At 56.1% G+C, this 23,529-nt stretch overlaps 1 protein-coding gene across 2 annotated transcripts; it reads right to left on the bottom strand.

Annotated features, from left to right (window-relative positions):
• Positions 1-995: 995 nt before the first annotated feature.
• Positions 996-23,504, bottom strand: ZNF653 (zinc finger protein 653). 2 transcript variants are annotated; one of them, XM_054464017.2, is made up of 9 exons: positions 23,089-23,504; positions 15,872-15,915; positions 13,525-13,740; positions 4,882-5,493; positions 4,577-4,748; positions 4,359-4,470; positions 3,258-3,372; positions 1,674-1,735; positions 996-1,453 (listed from the first exon to the last, which is right to left on the bottom strand). In XM_054464017.2, the coding sequence occupies exons 1-9, from the start codon at positions 23,385-23,387 to the stop codon at positions 1,043-1,045; spliced, it is 2,043 nt and encodes a 680-aa protein (XP_054319992.2). In that variant the 5' UTR covers positions 23,388-23,504; the 3' UTR covers positions 996-1,042. The 2 variants fall into 2 exon arrangements, with proteins under 2 accessions (XP_054319992.2, XP_054319993.2); XM_054464018.2 differs by having other exon boundaries at positions 1,636-1,735.
• Between the last annotated feature and the right edge of the window lie 25 nt (positions 23,505-23,529).

A 23,529-nucleotide genomic window follows, 5' to 3' on the forward strand; every position in this document is an offset into this window, starting at 1 on the left:
GGGGGCTGCTCCTGGGCGCGCGGACCCCGCTGCGGTTCCCATGGAAACCTGCCGGCTCCGGCAGTGCTGGGAGAGTGGAGGGGACCTGCCTCGCGGGGGGAGGGAGCTCGCGGGGGCGGCCCCTGCGGCCGGACTCGCTCATCCTTGCCGATTCTTCTGTCCCCGGCTGGGGTAGCCCCCCCGGTCCGCAGCAGGAACTGAGGCGTAGCTGGGGCCCCGCCCCATCCCCCGAGCTGGTGAGGAGCCGGCGAGACCAATCTGCGCGTGGCGCCACAGGGCTCCCTCGGGCACGTGCCTGAGCTCGCGGCAGCGGTCCCCAGGGTCACGTGGCTGCGGCCACCAGGGCCTACGCGCCTCGCACGCCACCTAGCGGCCGCGCCTCGCTCCCCGCCCCTCTCTCTAGCGGCCCGCAGGAGGCGGCGGCCTCAGCATCCTCCTCCGGGAAATGGGGCCAGGGCAGCCGCCGCCAACTCCCCTTCCCCCCGCGGCTTCCTGTTTTAGGAACACGCCGAGCTGGTTCTACCTCGGGGTTTTGGCACTGGTTGTTCCCCTGGCCTGAGAATTTCCTCCCCCAGCTTTCTTCAGGGATAGATCTTTGTCATTCTGGCCGAAGCACAAATGCCACCTCCTCAGAGGCCCTCCCTGACCACCGACCTAAACAGCATCCCCGGAAAACAACGCATCACTCTCTCTTTTGCATGGCGCTTGTCGCTAGCTGCAGATGTTTCTCATTTTAGGGGTTTACTGAACACCTCCCCATCTCATCCCGGAGCTCACTGAGGATGGGAGATGGGTGCCCCATAAAACAGGAGGAAGTAGAAATTAGGGTCCTGAGTTCCGGGAGATGCCCAGAGACCCCAGACCCCCAAGCCCCACCCCATCCTGTGGGAGCAGGGGCTGTGCGGGGCTGCCAGGCCCAGGTACATCCCTCGTTCCCGGCCTCGCTTAGGAAGGGATCAAGTAGGCTGGAGACAGAAAGGGACCTGGCACCCCAAATCATTCAGGCCTAGGGGAAGGCCATCTCCTTTCTCGCTCTTTAATCTCACTCTGCTCTCTTGACACAGTTCCAGCAATGCAGCCCCAGGCACCAGCTCAGAGAAGGATGCGGTGGGGCGGGGTGGGGAACCCGCCCAGGGGGCCCAGCCCTGGGGCGGGGCGGGGGCGCCTCCTTCCGGCCTGCGGTCCGGGCGGCCCTCGCAGCTGTCCAGGCCCCGGCAAGCCTGGGTGTGGTGTCCGAGCGGACGAATAAATAGGGGCGGTCAGTGGTCAGGTGGGTCAGGTGGGCTTGTGATCCGGGTGGCTTTTGAGCGTGTGGAACTTGACGCTGTCCAGCTTCTCGAAGCGCTTCCCGCAGCGATCGCACGTGAAGTTGTACTGCACCTCCGCAGTGTGCTTCTTCATGTGCCAGTTGAGCGACGCGCGCTGCCGGCACTGGTAGCCACAGATCTCGCACCTGCCGGGAGCCCGTGGCGGCACGGGGCGGGGTCAGAGTGGGCGGGGTGGGGCGGGGCCCTACCAGGACGAGCGCAGGTGGAACCGGGCCCAGGCACTGCGTTGGGGCGAAGCCGCCCCTGGGACCTGCTGGGATCCCCTCCCACCCAATCCTCTAGCGGCACGGGGCGGCCTGTCACTCACTGCAGGGGGGTCTCGCCGGTGTGGGTGCGCCGATGTACCTCCAGGTGGTTCTTCCTCTTGAAGGACTTGCCGCAGGTCTCGCAGGTGAATTCACGGACACCTGGGGGCGGTGGGGACCGAGGCTGAGGACGGTGGGCTATGGGGTGTCTCTGATGTGCTACAGACTCTGATGCTAGAAGGAGCATCGGGCCGTCTCCTTGGATCTCCCAGGACTGCAGGTGCAGGCCAACCAAACCCTACGTCCTTCCCGTGCATTTGCCCAAAAACGCAATCAAGCAGAACTGAGATCGAACTTGGGTCCCTGAGGGGCATAGGGTGCACACTGCCAAGCCAACGTGGGTCTGAATTTGTAGTGTGTGTGTGTATATATATATATATTTTGAGACGGAGTTTTGCTCTTGTTGCCCAGGCTGGAGTGCAATGGCCCGATCTCGGCTTATCGCAGCCGCAACCTTGGTCTCCCGGGTTCAAGCAATTCTTCTGCCTCAGCCTCCTGAGTAGCTGGGATTACAGGCATGTGCCACCCACCATGCCCAGCTAATTTTGTATTTTTAGTAGAGACGGGGTTTCTCTATGTTGGTCAGGCTGGTCTCGAACTCCTGACCTCAGGTGATCTGCCCACCTCAGCCTCCCATAGGGCTGGAATTACCACCATGCCCGGCCTTGTCCCCAATATTTGAACTTTGAACTTTGGGTGATTTCGCAAAAAAAAAAAAAAAAAAAAAAAAAAAACTTCTGCCCAGCGCGGTGGCTCACACTTTGGGAGGCCAAGGCGGGCAGATCGCCTGAGATCAGGAGTTGGAGACAAGCATGGCTAACATGGCGAAACCCTGTCTCTACTAAAAAAACAAAAATCAAAAATTAGCTGGCGTGGTGGTGAGCGCCTGTAATCCCAGATATTCGGGAGGCTGGGGCAGAAGAATTGCTTGAACCCGGGAGGCAGAGGCTGCAGTGAGCCAAGATCGGATTCCAGCCCGGGCAACAGAGTGAGACTCCGTTGCAAAAAATAACCACACACACATTAAAAAAAACAAAACAAAACAAACAAACAAAAAAACCCCAAACTTCTGACCTCCTGCGATATCAGAAGCTCTGGCCCTCAGGGCCATGCCCTATCGCTGCACACAGGCACCATGGCTCTCCACTATGTCCCCAGCCCACACAGAAGACCTGCATCTCTGCCACAAGTGGAAACAGAAGCCCAGTCCCAAGCCAGCTGCTCCTCTTTGCCTGGCTCTCCTTCCTGCTGCTGCTTGGGTGGGCACTGGTCTAGCCTGTGGCCCCAGGTGCTGCTATAGGTTCCAATCTGGAAGAGCAGTGGTGGTGTCAGCTGCTCCCTAAGTCTCCCATGAGACCTGCTCTTGGGGTCATGGGGCATGGGGTCGCAGGAATAGGAGGGAAGACGGCCAGCCCCGCCCAATTCCTGTAATTGATTGGTAATAGTCCCTGTCGCTGTGGCTCACGTAGCTACAGCTTACTGAGGACAGGGAGGAGGCTCCTAGGGGTGTAGTCCTGTGCCTGGAGACCCAGCACTGGGCTTTGACCCGCCAGCTCTGGCCCAGGCTCCCAGGCCCATGTCCCTGTGTCCCCCGCTCATGCCGCCAGCTGGCCCAGGGCCTGACCTGAATGGATGATCATGTGCCGCCGCAGGTGGTTGGATAAATAGAACTTCTTGCCACAGCCAGGATGAGGGCACACTTTGGTCTTTCCTTTCCGATGCACAAGATTGACGTGGTTCTGGGGACGAGACAGGCAGAAGTGGGTCCCATAGGCCCACAGAAGGGGCTCTGGGAGGTGGGAAGGCAGGCTGGGGCTGGCCTCCCCAGGAGGAGGGAAGAGGGGTACCCTTGCCCAACTCAGAGATTCCCAGGGGCACAACTGGGGTCAAAGGGTAGCTTTTTAAAAAAATTTTTTAAATTTTTTGAGATGGAGTCTTGCTCTGTCACCCAGGCTGGAGTGCAGTGGTGTGATCTCAGTTCACTGCAAGCTCCACCCCCTGGGTTCACACCATTCTCCTGCCTCAGCCTCCTGAGTAGCTGGGGCTACAGGCGCCCACCACCACGCCTGGCTATTATTATTTTTTTCTGTATTTTTTACTACAGAGAGGGTTTCACTGTGTTACCCAGGATGGTCTCAATCTCCTGACCTCGTGATCCGCCCGCCTCGGCCTCCCAAAGTGCTGGGATTACAGGCGTCAGTCACCGTGCCTGGCCAAGGGCAGCTTTATTGAACACCTACTATATGCCAGGCTCTGGACTGGGGTATCTGTTAACTCTGTGAAGGGCCCAGCTGTTAGCCCAATTAATCGATGGGGAAACTGAGGTTCAAGGCTCAGTGGTTTGGCCAAGGTCTCACAGGTGGCCAGTGGCAGGACTGGGACTGGAGTTGAGGGCTGCCAGCCCCTGTGGGCCTGGAACAGGCAGCCCCAATTGATTCATCCCTTTGTTCCTTCACTCAAGTTACTAGAACAACCCTGGCTCCAGCTTGCAGGCCTGGCTTGCACTAAGTGCTTAATACATGCTCAATCAATGCATGGCACGGCACATTCAAAGGCCTGTTGTTGCATCCTCCCATGCCAGGTGTGGGGTGTGACAAGTCCCTGTCTTTGCCTTCAGGGACACCTTGTCAAATTCCAAGGGGCAAACTAGAGGTAGGACATCCTGGTGGTGCCATGGCCTGGGCCTTGTGAGCCTGGCCCAGGCTGCTCCGGGTGGCGGCCTCACCTGGAAGCTGCTGAGGGCCACGTAGACTTGGCTGCAGCCCTCATATGGGCAGTGGAACATCTCGAGCAGGCCGTCAGCGTCCATCACCCGCGACCGCTTGCTCCGCCGCCTCCTGGAGGGGAAGGGGCCATGACATTGGGGCTCCCCCACCAGGCAGGCTGGGGGCCTGCAGGCCGCTCCTAGCCCTCGCCCTCACCCTTGTCCGCCCCGGCACCCACTTCTCAGGCTCCTTGGGGATTTCATAGATGATGGCTGACATGTCGCTGCCGTCCAGCTCCTCCTCGTCCGCCTCTGCCTCGGGCTCTGCGCTCTCAGGCACCGTTGTTGCCAGCTCCGGGGCTACTGGCTCCTCCTTCTCCTCCTTCTCGAGCAAGCACAGGTCCTCCTTCTCTACGGGGTGGACACAGGGTGGTGTCCGCAGGGGACGAAAGCTGCCGAGGTGCCCACTTCGAGGGCCACTCCTCGCCCGGCCCCTCCCAGGCCCAACCACCCCTAGCCAGAGGCCATGGCAGGTCCCCCAGACCTTTCTTGGTCTCGATGCCCGCTACTGCGGTGGCGTCCGTGGTGCTAGGCTGGCTACCCTCAGGCTCTGTCTGGGTGTAGGCTGCCACACCCTCCATCATGGCACAGGGCACCTCCTCGCCCAGGCCACCGCCGGGGGCACCGCTGCCCGCTGCCATGTTGAGGTGAATGCCCTCGGCCGCGAGAGCGTCGTAGCCAGGGCCCGCAATGATGATCACCTGTGAGCCGGGCACCATGCCTGGCATGGGGCAGCTGGCCACCACCTCACCCAAGGCCTCCTGGGGCACGTTCTCAAAGAGGGCGCCGGGGCCTGCACCCACTTGCACAGGCACCGGCACACACACCACTGTCTCCAGGGCTTCAGGCCCACTGCCTGCCGGGTTGGGGCACAGCGGGGTACCCTGCTCGGCCAGGCTTTCCACGTGGTGGACGTCAAAGGGGATGTGCACGCCCTCCTGAGTGATGAGCCCGCTGCTGCCCACCGGGCTGGTGGGCGTCACTGCCGCTGCCGCTGCCGCAGCCTTGACCAGCTGGCCTTCAGGGGGCTCCTCAGAGTCAGAGGCAGAGCCAGAGCTGGATGAGTCAGAGCCGCCAGCCACCAGCCCATTGCCCACTGTGGGGACAGAAGAAAGGGAGTGGTTATGATAGCTGCAGCCACTGGTATTTGTTTATTTAGTTTTATTTTATTTTATTTATTTATTTTTTTGAGACTGAGTCTCACTCTGTCACCCAGGCTGGAGTGCAGTGGTGCAATCTCAGCTCACTGCAACCTTGGCATCCCCGGTTCCAGTGATTCTCCTGCCTCAGCCTCCCGAGTAGCTGGGACTACAGGTGTGCGCCACCACACCCGGCTTTTTTTTTTTTTTTTTTTTCCTGAGATGGAGTCTCACTCTGTCACCCAGGCTGGAGTGCAGTGGCACGATCTCCGCTCACTACAAGCTCTGCCCCCCAGGTTCATGCCATTCTCCCGCTTCAGCCTCCCAAGTAGCTGGGACTACAGGCATGTGCCGCCATGCCCGGCTAATTTTTTGTATTTTTAATAGAGATTGGGTTTCACCATGTTAGCCAGGATGGTCTCGATCTCCTGACCTCGTGATCCACCCGCCTCTGTCCCCCAAAGTGCTGGGATTACAGGCGTGAGCCACTGCGCCCGGCCCACACCCGGCTAATTTTTGTATTTTTAGTAGAGACAGGGTTTCACCATGTTGGCCAGGCTGGTCTCAAACTCCTGACCTCAAGTCATCCGCCCGCCTCAGCCTCCCAAAGTGTTAGAATGACAGTCATGAGCCACCGTGCCTGGCTGAATTTTTCTTTTTTTTTTTTTTTTTGAGATGGAGTCTTGCTCTGCCACACAGGCTGGAGTGCAGTGGCGCGATCTTGGTTCACTGCAAGCTCCGCTTCCCAGGTTCACACCATTCTCCTGCCTCAGCCTCCCGAGTAGCTGGGACTACAGGCGACCGCCACCACGACCGGCTAATTTTTGTATTTTTAGTAGAGATGGGGTTTCACCGTGTTAGCCAGGATGGTCTCAATCTCCTAACCTTATGATCCGCCTGCCTCGGCCTCCGAAAGTGCTGAGATTACAGGCATGAGCCACTGCGTCCAGCCTGAAGTTTTCTTTTTTTTTTTTTTTGAGACAGAGTTCCGTTCTGTCACCCAGGCTGGAGTACAATGGTGCGATCTTGGCTCACTGTAACCTCTGCCTCCTGGGTTCAAGCGATTCTCCTGCCTCAGCCTCCCAAGTAGCTGGGATTACAGGCGTGCACCACCACATCTGGCTAATTTGTGTGTTTTTAGTAGAGACGAGGTTTTGCCATGTTGGCCAGGCTAGCCTCGAACTCCTGACCTTGGGTGATCCGTCCACCTCGGCTCCCCAAAGTGCTAGAATTACAGTCATAAGCCACCACATCTGGCCCGATTTTGTTTTTGTTTTTGTTTTTGTTTTGAGATGGAGTCTCCCTCTGTTGCCCAGGCTGGAGTGCAGTGGTGCGATCAGGGCTCACTGCAACTTCCACCTCCCAGTTTCAAGCAACTCTTGTGCCTCAGCCTCCTGAGTAACTGGGATTACAGGTGCATGCAACCACACCTGGCTAATTTTTGTATTTTTAGTAGAGACGGGATTCCCTGTTTTGGCCAGGCTGATCTTGAAATTCTGACCTCACATGACCTACCCGCCTGGGTCTCCCAAAGTGCTGGAATTACAAACATGAGGCACCTCTTGTGGCCCTGATTTTTCCAAGTAGAGATCAGATCTTGTTATGCTACCCAGGCTGTGGCCTTGAACTCCTGCGCTCCAGTGATCCTCCCACCTCAGCCTCCCAAAGTGTTGGGATTACAGGCGGGAGCCACCGTGCCCGGCCAGCAGTTGGTATTTGTTGAGGGCTCTTCAGGGGCTGGACACTGTGACCCTCTCACTGCCTAAAACAGCAGTCACTTCTCAATCCCCACTGTCCCTAACTGTTCCAAGATGACCGACCCAGCTGACCACCCCTACTCCGGGGGACACTCTCCTCTCTTAGCCCCCAGACCCACACTCTGGTATCCTGGGCCCTTCCTTGTGGCTCCTTCCAAGTTTATTTGGTTCTTGCAGGCCTGGAAGGCTTGGCCTGGGGCCTCTCCTCAGCGCTCACCTTACCCCCAGGCTTGCCCAGGCTGATGGGGTTAAAGGCCACCCTCCGATTCTCGATGCCAACTGAATGTCCAATAATTCAATCAAATCTGACATTATCTTCCTGGGGTAGGCGTCAAATCCTCCAAGTTAAAGGCTCAGTCCCACAAGACCGCCGGACTTCAGATGTCAGCTGCAAGTCCTGGGCTACCCTGTATGTTTGACCAATGGGCTCTAAATGGGGGGTTTCCATGACCCCATCCTCAGGTTGGATAATTTGTTAGAACAACTCACAGAACTCAGAAAATAGCTCTACCTACGATTACAGCTTTATTATAAAGGATTCAATTCAGCAACAGCCAAAGGGAAGAGATGCACAGGGCAAGATACGGGGGGATGGTACGGGCTTCCATGCCCTCTCCGGGGGTACCACCGTCCCAGCATCTCCATCTGGAACTGTTCACCAATCCGGGACTGTTCAAGAGGGTTTTTGTTGTTGTTGTTGTTTGTTTTTTTGAGACAGAGCCTTGCTCTGTTGTGTAAGCTGTAGTGAAGTGGCACAATCTTGGCTCACTGCAACCTCCGCCTCCCAGGTTTAAGCAATTCTCCTGCCTCAGCCTCCCCAGTAGCTGGGACTACAGGCACACGCCACCATGTCAGGCTAATTTTTTTTTTTGTATTTTTAGTAGAGATGGGGTTTCATCATGTTGGCCAGGCTGGTCTGGAACTCCTGACCTCAGATGATCTGCCCGCCTTGGCCTCCCAAAGTGCTGGGATTACAGGTGTGAGCCACCGCGCCCGGCCAAGTATGTATTCTTATTATTACTACAACCATCCATGGCCTGGTGACTCCATCTGCAGCTTCTGCCTAGACCTCCATGTCGAGCTCCAGATTCTTCCATCTCATTGGCTCCCTAAGAGTGTCTCACAGGCATCTCAAACTCAGATCTGCAACACTGGGCTCTGTATCTTCCCTTCTACAAAGCCTGCACTGCTCACGGGTGTCCCTGACTCAGCGGAAGGCAGCTCAGTCTCTGCAGTGGCTCAGGCCAAAGTCCTGGGGCTTTTGTTGACTTCTCTCTCTCTCACACCCACTTCCAATCTGTCAGCAAAACCTGTTGGTGCTGCATCCAAAATACATCCGCCCGCAGCCTGAACACTTCTCCCACTTCCCCTGCAGATGCTAGTTGCGGCCCCACCAGCCCCCTGCCAGGGCCAGTGCAGTCCCTTCTTTTGGGTGCCCGGCTCCTGAGAACCTACTCTTTACCTCCTGTGAAAGAGGCAGGCCAGCTACTCACTAAATCCCTCTCTTCCTGGCACCAGCACCGACTACATTTCCCAGCATCCCTTGCAGGTAGGTGTGGCCATGTGGCTGAGTCCCAGCCAATGGAATGCAAGTGGACAGGTGCTCCCAAGGTTGAGCCTCCACTTTTCTCCCCACCAGCAAGCCAGGACCCAGGAGGAGGCTGGAGCCACAGGAAGCAAAGAACCTGGGTCCAGGGATGAAAGGCAGTCTGCAGGATGGCAGCACCAGGCTTTGTGTGTGGGAAACAAACTACTGTGCCAGGTCACGAGAGCTGCAGTGTGTCTGTTTCAGGAGGTGTTCCATCACCTCCTGTCCTCACCTCCTCTCCTAATGTCCTTGGAGACACTAGATAGGTTCCTGCCTCAAGGCCTTTGCACCTGCCATTCCCTCGGCTTGAATCCTCTTTTTTTTTTTTTTCTTTTGAGACGGAGTCTCGCTCTGTCCCCCAGGCTGGAGTGCAGTGGCACGATCTCAGCTCACTGCAAGCTCTGCCTCCCAGGTTAACGCCATTCTCCTGCCTCAGCCTCCCAAGTAGCTGGGACTACAGGCGCCGCCACCACGCCCGGCTAATTTTTTGTATTTTTAGTAGAGACGGGGTTTCACTGTGTTAGCCAGGATGGTCTCGATCTCCTGACTTCGTGATCCGCCCACCTCGGCCTCCCAAAGTGCTGGGATTACAGATGTGAGCCACCGCGCCCGGCCGGCTTGAATCCTCTTCTGTCTGACACCTGAGAGGGCTCCTCCCTCCCCTCCATCAGATCCTTCATTAAAGGTATTTTTTCAGGGGGAATTTCCTGACCATTCTGTCTCAAATAGTTTCTTTTTCCCTCCTTTATTTTTTCCCAAAGCACATACCACCTTACAGTGCACTCTATATTTTATTTCATTTTTGAGATGGAGTTTTGCTCTTGTTACCCAGGCTGGAGTGCAATGATGCAATCTCGGCTCACTGCAACTTCCACCTCCCTAGTTCAAGTGATTCTCCTGCCTCAGTCTCCTGAGTAGCTGGGATTACAGACACACCTCACCATGCCCCGCCAATTTTTGTATTTTTAGTAGAGACGATGTTTCACCATATTGGACAGGCTGGTCTCGAACTCCTGACCTCAAGTGATCCACTCACCTTAGCCTCCCAAAGTGCTGGGATTACAGGCGTAAGCCACCACGCCCGGGCTGTATTTTAATTAATTTATTTTTTTGAGACGGTGTCTCCCTCTGTCACCTAGGCTGGAATGCACTGGCACAGTCATAGCTCACTGCAGCCTTGAGCTCCTAGGTTCAAGCGATCCTCCTGCTTCAGCCTCCTAAAGCACTGGGAGAGGTGCACCACCATGCCCAGCTAACTTTTTCATTTTTTTGCTGGAGATGGGGTCTCACTATGTTGCCCAGGCTGTTCCCTAAGTCCTGGCCTCAAGCAATCCTAACTTGGCTTCCCAAAGCACTGGGATTAGAGGCTTGAGCCACTGTGCCCGGCCTGCACTCTATATTTTTATTGGTTTATCCTGCTTACAATCCACTTCCCCTCTAGAATGTAAACTCCGTAAGGTTGCGGCGTCCCAGTGCAGAGCCCCCAGTGCTGAGAAGGCTGTGTGGTGCACAGTGAGGGTTCGTTCCAATAAATGAATGAATCTCTGTTCCCTGATCTTGGCTCACTGCAGCCTCTGCCTCCCAGGTTCAAGTGATTCTCATGCTTCTGCCTGCCAAGTAGCTGGAAGTACAGGCACGCACCACCACACCTGGCTAATTTTTTGTATTTTTAGTAGAGACCGGGTTTTGCCATGCTGCCCAGGCTGGTCTCGAACTTCTAGCCTCAAGTGATCCAACTGCCTTGTCCTCCCAAAGTGCTGGGCTGGCATTACAGGTGTGAGCCACTGTACCCGGCCCTTGGGAGTGTTTTGTTTTTTTTTTTTTTTTTTTTAGACAGAGTCTTGCTCTGTTGCCCAGGCTGGAATGCAGTGGTGCGATCTTGGCTCACTGCAACTTCCGCCTCCTGGGTTTCAGTGATTCTCCTGCCTCAGCCTCCCAAGTAGCTAGGATTACAGGCATGCGCCACCATGCCCAGCTCATTTTTGTATTTTTAGTAGAGATGGTGTTTCACCATGTTGGCCAGGCTGGTCTTGAGCTCCTGGCCTCAAGTGATCCACCTGCCTCGGCCTCCCAAAGTGCTGGGATTACAGGTGTGAGCCACTGTGCCCAGCCTTTGTTTTGGGTCTTTAATGAGTAAATATGTATAAGTGTTTAGAACAGTAGGAGGTTCAAAGTAGGCACCCTGTAAGTTTCCTATTATTATCTCAGTGCCATTCAGGGCAGTGAGATGCCCACTGTTGATGGACCTGGGGTGGCAGCAGGGTTGGGGATAAGGAGGATCAGCCCCTCTTTCTAGATAATTTCCCCTTGTCCTGTATTCTGCAGGGTGGGCAAACCCTCTGGTACCATCCCGAAGGAGGGCGCAGTGGCCTAATGAGTGGAGGGAAGGGCCAGAGCTAGCATCTGGGTCCACCTGACTGCAGCGCCTGCTAAGTTTGGCTGACCCCAGACTTCTCCTCAGGTAATGACAGCACCAACAGAAATAGCCATGGGCAAGGCCCAGTGGCATATGCCTGTAATCCCAGCACTTTGGGAGGCCAAGGCAGGAGGATTACTAGATCCCAGGAGTTTGAGACCAGCCTGGGCAACACAGTGAGATCTCATTTCTACAAAAAATTTAAAAATTAGCTGGCTGTGCTGGTGTGTGCCTGTGTTCCCAGCTACTCAGGAGGCCGGGGTGGGAGGATCACTTGAGCCCAGGAATTGGAGGCTGAAGTGAGCTATGACTGCACCACTGCACTCCAGCCTGGGCAACAGTGAGACCCTGTCTTAGAAAAAATAAATAAAAAGTTAGCCGGGTACGGTGGCTCACACCAGTAATCCCAGCACTTAGGGAGGCCGAGGCAGGAGGATCACTTGAGGCCGGGAGTTCGAGACCACCCTGGCCAAAGTGGTGAAAACCCACCTCTACTAAAAATACAAAAATTAGCTGGGCATGGTGTCTCACGCCTGTAATCCCAGCTACTGGGAGGCGGAGGTGAGAGAATTGCTTGAACCTGGGAGGCAGAGGTTGCAGTGAGCCAAGATTGCACCACTGCACTCCAGCTTGGGTGACAGAGACAGAATCTGTCTCAAAAAGATAAAATAAAGTAAAATAAAATAAAATAAAATAAAATAAGGCCGGGTGCAGTGGCTAACACCTGTAATCCCAGAACTTTGGGAGGCTGAGGTGGGGGGGATCAACTGAGGTCAGGAGTTCAAGACCAGCCGGCCAACATGGTGAAACCCCGTGTCTATTAAAAATACAAAAATTAGCCGGGTGTGGTGGCAGATGCCTGTAATCCCAGCTACTAGGGAGGCTGAGGAAGGAGAATGGCTGGAACATGAGGCTTGCAGTGAGCCGAGATCGTGCCATTGCACTCCAGCCTGGGCGACAAGAGCGAGACTCTGTCTCAGATAAATAAATAAATAAGTAATAAAAAGTTGAGTTGGGGCGTAAGGAAGCTGCTCTGGGCACCACCCACACCCCAGCCTGACCCATCACCAAATGGGCCAGTCAGATCACTCCTGGGGCTTGGGGTTCCTTGACTGCCAAGTGGGGCTGATGACAAGGCCATGGGGAAGACTCATGGTGGCTCTGGGCAGGGCCAGGAGTGGCACACAGTGAGGGGGCAGTAAAAGGCAGAAGAGGGCGGAATGCAGATCATGGGACGGGGCAGCTGAGGGGCCACTGCACGCTGAGAGCCTGGCCGACACTTGGTGGGACGGTCGTTGGCGGGGGCGCCCACCTGGAACACCTCTCGCCCCCGGCTTCCCCTCGGCCAGCTGGGATGCCACCTGCTCCGAGATGCCAGCCAGCGCAGGCTCAGCCCCGGTGACCGCCCCACCCTCAGCCCTGACAGGATGCCTGGCAGTGTGCCCTACACTCATTCTCCAGCCAATGCCGAACCCCTGAGGCTGCCGGCAGCCCCCTCACCACTCACCGGGGCCAACTGGGCCTCCCTCACTGAGTCCTTGCCCCCTGGGATGGGAAGGAGAGAGGCAGGGACCGCGAAGGTGGGGAGGGAGGAGGAGAAAGGGGAATGGAAGGAAACAAGAGAAAGAGAGGGAGATGAGACAGAAAATGAAACATCAAGGAAGGAGGAGACAGAGGCAGCTCAAGGGAGGAGAAATGGGGAACAGGAGGGGAACAGAATGGAGGGGGAAGGCAAGAAGTGAAGCCTGGAAAGGCAGAAGGCAAGAGAATGCAACTGGGAGTCAGAGAAAATCGAGAAGGAGGTAGCGGTCAGCTTAGCCAGGGCTCAGGAGAGCATCACAGCCTATGCAGCCATAAGGCCTGGGTGGTTTAGGCGGCCGTTTCACCGTGGGGGCCGAGCCCTGCCCCAGCAGGCCTGCCCCCGCCCCAGCTGCCAAGCCAGGGCTCCTGGGCCCTCAGCCAGCCCTGCTTGGGACTGGCCTTGGGCACAGATGGGCAAACTGCTCCGTAAAGAGGGACTGCCTCCCCACTCAGGCTCCGTAAGGATGCAAAGAGGGCAAGGCCACGAAGGGCTCAGCCTGGCCCACCGTGTCCCTGCTCTGTCCCAGTGCCAGAGCCAGAGCCAGAGCCACTGTGGCTGCTATTCTGTTTGTGATGCTAGCCTAGGGCTCGTAAGAAGCCCCCAGACATGGGCGGCCCCCCATGTGCCCTCGCCCCGCAGACCTACCTTTGTCACTGTCAGGGTCTGAGTCACTGAGGGGCTTCAGGGGCGAATGCAGGTCCTGGAAGTAGCGGTGGCCAGCTTCGCACTGCCACACGGCCGTGGTGTACAGGCCGAAAGTGGGGTCTAGCTCCGCCAGGTGTGGCTCGTACGGGCAGCGGTGCTTGTGGTCCTCGTACCAGATCACCACGTTCTTCAGGCAGTTCACGTTGCGTCGCCGCCCTATGGACACAGGGCCGAGGGGTGGGTATAAGGGACAGGGCTCAGCCCATGGTGACATGGCTGCCTGAACCACCGGGGCCTTATGGGTCCCATGGGTTGGGAGGCTCTCCTGAGTGCCATCCAGGCCTGCACCCAGTTTAGAGGAGGAAACTGAGGCTGAGAGAGACGAGGCACCCCCTGGAGGTAACGGGGACTGTTCTATTGGCAAAGTCATGTAAACAGTGGAGGCTGGTGCACAGTAGGTGCATAATAATTGTTAGCTGCTTGTTAATTGTTCTCATCTTCATCAAACACCTAGACCACCGCAGTCCTCAGGCCCAGGACTCCCAGGCTCCCGCCCTAACCACCCCCTACAGCCGCAAGGGGGCGCCTGTGAACGCCCGAGTCAAGTCTGTTCCCTCCTCTGCTCAGACTCCACCCAGCCAGGCGCAATGACTCACACCTGCAATCCTAGCACTTTGGGAGGCAGAGGCAGGCGGATCACTTAAGGCCAGGAGTTTGAAACCAGCCTGGCTAACATGGCGAAAACCCATCTTTACTAAAAATACAAAAATTATCCAGGCATGGTGGTGCATGCCTTTTGTCCCAGCTACTTGGGAGGCTGAGGTAGGAGGATCGCTTGAGCCTGGGAGGTGGAGGATGCAGTGAGCCAAGGTCGCGACACTGCACTCCAGCCTGGACGACACAGCAAGACCACCTCCCTCGGAGTAAAAGCCAAAGTCCTCCCTTCGGCCCACAAGGCCCACTGTGACTTGTCACCTCCCCGCCCTCATCCACTTGACGACTCCACTCCACTCCAGCCACATGGCCTCCTTGCTGTTCCTGGAGCGGGCTAGGTGTGGCCCTGCCTCAGGGCCTTGGCACAGGCTGTGCCTGCTTCCTCTAGATAACTGTCTTGCTCCCTCCTCACTTCACTCAGGTCTCCCCCAAATGCATCCCCTCTGAGAGGCCACTCCCTGCCCAGTCACTCTAGCCGACCTTAACTTGCTGTCTGTTTTCTCCAAGTAGTACCTAGATGCCATCTGCGGCCATTTGTTTACATGTGCCCTGTCCGTCTCTCCCACCAGAATGTCAGCTCCTCAAGAGCAGGAACACTGCTGTTTTGTTCCTCCTGTACCCCCAGTGCCCCCAAAGGGCCTGGTTCATAGCAGGTGCTCCAGGAACATTTGCTGGATGAGAGAACGCTCCATAGGGGGCAGGCATGGTGGAGCCAGACCGCCTGGGTTTGAATCCCGGCTCTGCCCCTTCCAAGCTGGGTAGCTCCGGGCAAGTGACTCGGCTTCTCTGAGCCCCAGGTGCCTCCTCTAGGCTGGGGAGAATAAGGGATTCCCATCCCTGAGGGCTGCCAGGCAGGAGGGAGGGAGTGAAGACATCACCAGGACACAGAACAAGGCTGGGCACACAGTAAGTGCTGGGAAATGGTATCTGACTCGTGTGATGGTCCTGGTGCCTCGGCCAAGTGCGAGGACAGCATGTTCCCCACTCCTACCCTGTGGGCCGGGAGATGAAGAGGGGCCCAGAAGAGGTGTTTGGGTCTAGGGAATGCGCCCACAGTCTCCAACCATAAGGGCAACAGAGTCATCACCCACAGCCGCCTCTCCGGCCCAGCCCTTTCCCTCCTCATTGCACTCCTCATCCCTTGAGGATTCAGGGTCAAGGTCATAGCTCACCCCTGCCTCTGGAGAATCCTAAGAAGGGGAGGGGCTCACTGCCACCAGCTGGCCTTCACCCTGCTGGACACGGCCTGGGACCCCCAGCTCCAGGGCTCAGAGCTGTGCAGACCCTGGCTGTTCAGACTCCCACTGACTGGTGGCCAGCAGGACAGGAGGGGCAAGCTCCAGACCTCCCCTCTAACCACCAGTGCTTGGCTCCCCCTGTCCTTAGGGCTCTGCAAAAGCTGTTCCCCCTGCTCGGCTTTCCCCTGGCTGACTCCCATGCCAGGAGCAAGAGACTGAGGGAGCCAAGGACACTGCGCCTGAGACACAAGACATGCAGACCTGGGTTTGAGGTCTGGCTCTGCCGGTTCCAACTGTGCTGCCTAGGGCAGCGACCTGGCCTCTCTGGGCCTCGATCTCCATATTCCCACCGCTCCCAACTCTCCCCACCTCCCCCAGGCTGAGCCTCCACTTACTTTTCTTCCGCTTTGGCTTTTTGGGGACCTGCTCCCAAGGCTTCCTGCAACAGAAAGAGGCAGCGAGGGTGAACGTGGGGCCAGCGCTGGGCCTGTCTGACCCATAAGTAACAACACTGGCTACAGCCACTGCTCATTGTGCACTGAAACGAAATCTGAACTTTTTTTTTGAGATGGAGTCTCGCTGTGTCACCCAGGCTGGAGGGCAGTGGTGAGATCTCGACTCATTGCAGCCTTTGCCTCCCAGGTTCCAGAGATTCTCCTGCCTCAGCCTCTCAAGTAGCTGGGATTACAGGTGCACGCCACCACACCCGGCTAATTTTTGTATGTTTAGTAGAGACGGGGTTTCACCATGTTGGTTAGGCTGGTCTTGAACTCCTGACCTCAGGTGATCCACCCACCTCGGCCTCCCAAAGTGCTGGTATTACAGGCATGAGCTGCCACGCCTGCCCTGAACTTTTTTTTTTTTTTTTTTTTGAGACAATGTCTCTCTCTGTCGCCTAGGCTGGAGTGCAGTGGCACTATCTCGGTTCACTGCTACCTCCGCCTCCCAGGTTCAAGCTATTCTCCTGCCTCAGCGTCCTGAAATAGCTAGGATTACAGGCTAATTTTGTATTTTTAGTAGAGACGGAGTTTCACCATGTTGGCCATCCTGGTCTCAAGCTTCTGACCTCAGGTGATCCGCCCACCTCGGCCTCCCAAAGTGTTGGGATTACAGGCGTGAGCCACCATGCCCAGCCTAGAATCTGAACTTCTAGGTACCTGTCCCCAACTCCAGCACTGTGTCACCAGGCCCCTCGCTTGGACTCTCTCCCCAACTGCCACCAGCCCTGGGAGGGGGTTCTAGCATCATCCACCTCAAGGAGCAGGAAAAACAGGTTTGGAGGGGTGAGGCCACCTGCCCTGGGTCCCACAGTCAGGGAGCAGAGAAGTAACAAAGTGGGTATGAAAAGCTTGTGTGGAAGCAGAATTCCAAGATGGCCCCCACAGTTCCGCTGGGACACATGCCCTGTGTGATCCTCTTCCCCTGAACGGGGCAGGCCTGTGAGTAGGACTGGATGTCAAGCCTTGGTTAGTTGACTGTGAGTTAATCAAACAGGAACATATCTTGTAGGGCACAGTGGCTCAAGCCTGTAGTCCCAGCTACTTGAGAGGCTGAGAGTGGTCTTGGCCCACAGCCAGCAAGACAGTGGGTACTGTCTGGGTGTGGTGTCTCACACCTGTAATCCTACCACTTTGGGAGGCTGAGGCAGGAGGACTGCTTGAAGCCAGGGGTTCAAGACCAGCCTGGGCAACATAGCAAGATCCCACCTCTATTTATACATTAAAAAAATAAAAAATAAAAAAAAAGGCCAGGCTCGGTGGCTCATTCTTGTAATCTCAGCACATTAGGAGTTAAGGCGGGTGCATCGCTTGAGGCCAGAAGTTGGAGACCAGCCTGGGAAACACGGTGAAACCCCATCTCCACAAAAAATACAGAAATTACACAAAAAATACAGGGGTGGCATGCACCTGTAGTCCCAGCTACTCAGGAGGTTAAGGTGGGAGGATCACCTGAGCCTGGGGAGGTCAAGGCTGCAGTGAGCTATGATCACACCACTGCGCTCCAACCTGGGCAACAGAGTAAAACCCTGTGTCAAAAACAAAGAAACAAACAAAAAACGATCTTCGTCATGGTACAGCCCTGTCACTTAATCATCAATAAGCAAATGGTACAATGATCATTATGATTATCAGTATCATCGTGGAGCCCGGGCCCCCTGGCCTCCCTGCTGTGGCCCAGACCTGCTCTTGCCACAAACATCCTGACAGCCAGTCTAGTGTCTCTTATCAGCAAAACTGTCCACCCCCTCTGACTCCTGCCCAGTCCTGTAACAATTCTCAGTCCCACACCCGTCTGGTTCCCAGGACTGCACCTTGGGGCTCTTCCACCCTTCCTGCCCCAGGCTCTGGCCCTGCCTCTGGCTCTGCTACTCCAGGTCCCATTCCATGGGATTCTATCCCTTCCCGTGGCTCCACCCTCCCCTGCAAAGGACCACACTGGCTGTGGAGACCTTCGCCCAACCCAAGACCCAAGTCTGGCTCTGTCACCCAGGTTGGAGTGGAGTAGCGCTATCTCGGTTCACTGCAACCTCTGCCTCCTGGGTTCAAGCGATTCTCCTGCCTCAGCCTCCCGATTAGCTGGGATTATAGATGCCCGCCATCAGCCCAGCTAATTTTTCTATTTTTACTAGAGACAGGATTTTGCCATGTTGGCCAGACTGGTCTCGAACTCCTGACCTCAAGTGATCTGCCTGCCTCAGCCTCCCAAAGTGCTGGGATTACAAGTGTAAGCCACCATGCCCTGCCCCAAACCCAAGTCCTATGTCCACAGCCACCTCCATCCACTCACCGCTGGAGGCTGGGAGTGTCACATTGCAGTGGGGACAGTCTTGGGTATCAGCCAGACCCAAGTTCAAGACTCAGCTCTGCTCTCAACTGCCTGTGTGACCTCAAGCAGGTCTTGTCCCCTCTGAGCCTCAGTCTCCATCTGTGAAGTGGAAATAGTAGTAGTGCCTCTGACACACGATCACCATGGGGACCAAACAAGGTCATATGTAACCTGGTGAGCGCCACTTTCCAACCCCCACACAGGGCTTTCTCCCTCAAACTGCCTTCCCTCTCCTGTCCACTTCTCCAACTTCTGCCACTTCTCTGTGACTCCCAGCAGAGGCCACTGGCATCAAGGACCACAGCTACTGGGGCTACTTAGGCCCTGGCTTGGCTGTTCCCTGCCATTTCCTTTCAGTCTTCAGTCATTCCCACCAGCATCTAAATATGCCATGATTTCTCCCATCTTGGATTAAAATCATTTTGATACCCACCTTCCCCACCAGCCCCTTCCCCATATCTTTTTTTTTTTTTCTTTTTGAGACAGGGTCTCGTGGTGTTGCCCCAGCTGGAGTGCAGTGGCGCCATCACAGCTCACTGAAGCCTCGACCTCCAGGGCTCAACTGATCCTCTCGCCTCAGCCTCCTGAGTAGCTGGGACCACAGGCACGCACCACCACGCCCGGCTAACTTTTGTACTTTTTGTAGAGGTCGGGTTTCGCCATGTTGCCCAAGCTGGTCTCAAACTCCTGAGCTCAAACGATCCTCCTGCTTCAGCCTCCCAAAGTGCTGGGATTACAGGCGTGAGCCACTGCACCCAGCCTCCTTCTTCATTTCCCTGCTTTGCCACAGTTGTCTACACTCGCTGTCTCCATGTCCTCTCCTCCATCTCACTGGAACTCCTCCAGTCACAGCTTTGCTCCATCACGTCACACACTCTCCCATCACAGTCACCAGTGACGGCTTCACTCGGCCCAACAGCACTGGACGTGACAGACACTTCCTTCGGCCTCCTGGGTGCTGCCATTGCCCAGTGCTCCACTGGCACTGGGACTGCTGCTTCTCCCTCACCTCCCTTACCAAGGAGAGCAAGCACCACACTCAGGCCTGTGTTTTCTGTCTAAAAGTATCCCTTTAGTAACTTTTTTTTTCTTTTGAGATAGAGCCTCGCTCTGTTGCCCAGGCGGGAGCGCGGTGGTGCGACCTCGGCTCACTGCAACCTCTGCCTCCTGGGTTCAAGTGATTCTCCTGCCTCAGCCTCCTGCGTAGCTGGGACTATAGGCGTGTACCACCACGCCCAGCTAATTTTTGCATTTTTAGTAGAGACAGGGTTTCAATATGCTGGCCAGGCTGGTCTCGAACTCCTTACTTCGTGATCTGCTCACCTTGGCCTCCCAAAGTGCTGGGATTATAGGTGTGAGCCACAGCGCCTGGCCTATTTTTATTTTACTTTTGGAGACAGCCTTGCTCTGTTGCCCAGGCTAGAGTGCAGTGGTGCGATCTTGGCTCACTGCAACCTCCACCTCCCGGGTTCAAGTGATTCTCTTGTCTCAGCCTCCCGAGTAGCTGGGATTACAGGCATGCACCACCATGTCCGGCTAATTTTGTATTTTTAGTAGAGATGGGGTTTCTCCATGTTGGTCAGGCTGGTCTCAAACTCCCGACCTCAGGTGATCCGCCTGCCTCAGCCTCCCAAAGTGTTGGGATTACAGGCATAAGCCACTGCGCCCTGCTGACAAATTTTTTTTTTTAATTGTTGACAAGAGTCATGAACCTCCTTGGACTCATCATTAGCTTTACCAATTGTTAACTCTTGGCCAACCCTGTATCACAATGTGTACCCCATCCATTCTTCAAGCCACACACATCCTAGAGACAGTTTCTTCTAAAATATAAACCAGGCTGTGTGTGACTTGTAGTCCCAGCTACTCTGGAGGCTGAGGTGGGAGGATCTCTTGAGTCCAGGAGTTCAAGACCAGCCTGGGCAATATAGCAAGACTGCATCTCAAAAATAAATAAATAAGGAAATAAAAGGCCGGGCCCGGGCCTGGGTATGGTTTCATCTTTACATTTAAATCTGCAACCCCGCCGGGCGCAGTGGCTCACACCTGTAATCCCAGCACTTTGGGAGGCCGAGGCAGGCAGACCTCTCGAGGTCAGGAGTTCGAGACCAGCCTAGCCAACATGGCGAAAACCCGTCTCTACTAAAAATACAAAAATTAGCCGGGCATGGGGGTGCACGCCTGTAATCCCAGCTACTCGGGCGGCTGAGGCAGGAAAATCACTTGAACACGGGAGGCAGAGGTTGCAGTGAGCTGAGGCTGCGCCAATGCACTCCAGCCTGGGTAACAGAGCGAGACTCCATCTCAAAAAAAAAAAGGTGGGGGGGGGGGCGCAGCAGGGGAAATAAAGGCAGACCATACCCCTTCTTTCTCTGTACAAAATCTTGCACTTAAGAAAAGGCTCCCACCTCACTGGGAGGAAAAACTGGAGTCCTCTCCATGTCCCTGGATGACCTTCCCTGTCACCAATCTGTCCTTGTCTTCCCTTCTCCCCCTCACTCATTGCAGTCCAGCCACACAAGCCTCTTCAGTGTTCCTGGCACACAATAGGCAGGGTCCTGCCTCAGGACCTTTGCCTTTGCTATTCCCTCCGCCTCAACTCTTCCCCAGAGATCTGCATGGCTCCTCCTAGGTTCCTTCATGTCTTTACTGAAATGCTGTCTTCTGACTGTGACCACCTTAACTCCCTATTTTAACTTCCAACTCACACTCTTCATTTCACTTTTGTTTTTTCCGTAGCCCCTATCTCTCTCTCATGGACTACATAATTTACTTATGTTTCTGGTCTGCAGTAAACAAGCCTTTTGCCAGGTATGGTGGCTCACGACTTTAATCCCAGCACTTTGGGAGGCTGAGGAGGGAGGATCCCTTGAGCCGCGGAGTTCGTGACCAGCCTGGGCAACATGGTGAGACCCCCATCTCCATAAAAAATAAAAAAATTAGCCAGGCGACGTGGCTCCTCTGTAGTCCCAGCTACTTGGGAGACTGAGGCAGGAGGATCCCTTGAGCCTGGGAGGTTGAGGCTGCTGTGAGCTATGAACATGCCACTGTACTCTGGCCTGGGTGACAAAGTGAGACCCTGTCTCAAGAACAAACAAACAGGGCTGGGCACAATGGCTTAGCTGGGCACAATGGCTTACACCTGTAATCCCAGCACTTTGGGAGGCTGAGGCCGGAGAATCACTTGAGCCTAGGAGTTTGAAATCAGCCTGGGCAACACAGGGAAACCTCTGTCTCTACAAAAAGTACAAAAATTAGCCAGGTGGAGTGACGTGCACCTGTGGTCCCAACTACTCAGGAGGCGGAGGTAAGAGTATCACTTGAACCCATGAGGTTGAGGCTGCAGTGAGCCGCGATCATGCCACTGCATTCCAGTCTGGGCGAGAGAGTGAGACCCTGTCTCAAAAAGAAAAACGAGGGCCGGGCGCGGTGGCTCACACCTGTAATCCCAGCACTTTGGGAGGCCGAGGCGGGCGGATCACGAGGTCAGGAGATCGAGGCCATCCTGGCTAACATGGTGAAACCCTGTCTCTACTAAAAATACAAAAAATTGGCCGGGCATGGTGGCGGGCGCCTGCAGTCCCAGCTACTTGGGAGGCTGAGGCAGGAGAACGGCGTGAACCCGGGAGGCGGAGCTTGCAGTGAACGGAGATCGTGCCATTGCACTCCAGCCTGGGCGACAGAGCAAGACTCCGTCTCAAAAAAAAAGAAAAGAAAAGGAAAACGAACAAAAAAATCCCCCAGATCTTTGAACAAGCCATCCCCTCTGCCCACCAGAATGTCCACTCCATGAGGCAGCTATCTTTGCGCTCCCAGCATTTCCAGTCCTGCTCTTGAGCATGTAAGCCAGGCTGCTGTCCTGGGAAAGGGGTGGGTACAACTCAGCAGGATCTGTTTGATTCTTGACTCTCAAATCTCCCCCCAGAGAAACATGAGAACATGTATACCTGAAAACCAGGGCAGAACAAGGATTTCCTTACGGCACTGCTTGTGATAGGGAATAAACATCAATCCTCGTAAAAGTTAATACTTAGGGAACCCACTACCTGCCAGGCACTCTTCTAAGCTCTTTGCCTATTTTAACTCAATCATCACATCAACATATAAGGCAGGAAGGGAAAAACTCCATCCACACTGCTCCTTCTCAAGACTGAGAATTTACAAAGACAGGCCTCTTTGCCCTCCACCTGCCCAGATAACTAGGGGTTTCCTCTTCATCCGAGTCTCCCTGGGCTGAGTTGCTTCACAGAAATAGGTTTAGGGGAGTGCAGTCCAGGTTGTGAAGGGTCCCCCGGGTGTGTTGGATCTAGGGTTGTGGGAATGGGGCCATACGGAGTCCCAGATGTGGCACCAGAACTTTAAGAAGGGCAGGGCTGAGTGCCCCAGGGTGTCCAGAGTCCCAGGCCAGGTGGGGAATTAAGCGGGGGAGGATGAGACCGGTGAGGGGGCGGGGCTGCCCCTCCAGGGACTGGGTAGTTACGAGGCCTGGAGGTGGGGCCAGTCCCAGGATTGGGCCGCCAGAGTTCTAGGGGGCGGGGCCAAGCGCTCAGAAGGCGGGTCGAGGGGCTGGGTGCACCCTAGGATTGGGCAGTCGGAACGATGGGAGGCGGGGCCACGAGCCAGGCGCGTCCCAGCCCGGCAGTCCGAGACCCAGGCCGCCGGCCCGGCTCCTGGGCGGGGTCCGCAGGTGCCAGGGGCGGGGCATCGAAGCGGAGGGGGCGGGGCAAAGCCCGGCGGGGTCTGGGGGCGTCTCCTCCCTCCCTCCCTCGGGGCCAGGCCCCCTCACCCGTGGCGGCCGCTCCGCTGGCCGCGCTCCAGAGAGATGAGGTAGGCGGCGAGCTTGGCGTCGCTCCAGCCGCTGCGGCGCCGCAGGTCCACCCAGGGCCCGTGCGCCTCGCCCAGGTACACGCGCCGCACGTCGTACTTCTTCCGGGACTCGAGCCGTCGCCGGGCCCGGTCCGACTCCGTGAGTCGCGGCCGGCCCCGCGCCTTTCGGCCTGCTGCGCCCTCCTCGGCGGCTGCCTCCCCGCCCGCGCCCGCCTCAGCATCCGCCTCCGCCTCGGGCTCCGGCGCCCGCTCCGCCATCCCCCCCACCTTGGTTACCAGCCTCCCCCGTTGTTAGGAGCCCGACCGGAAGTGGCGCGCATCTTCAGCGTCGCGGAGAAATTTCTCACGGTCTCTCGCTGCCCCAGGGCGCCAAAAGGAGACCAAGAATGGAAACTGCGCA

Source organism: Pongo pygmaeus, chromosome 20 (assembly GCF_028885625.2).
Source record: "Pongo pygmaeus isolate AG05252 chromosome 20, NHGRI_mPonPyg2-v2.0_pri, whole genome shotgun sequence".
Classification (NCBI taxonomy): domain Eukaryota; kingdom Metazoa; phylum Chordata; class Mammalia; order Primates; family Hominidae; genus Pongo; species Pongo pygmaeus.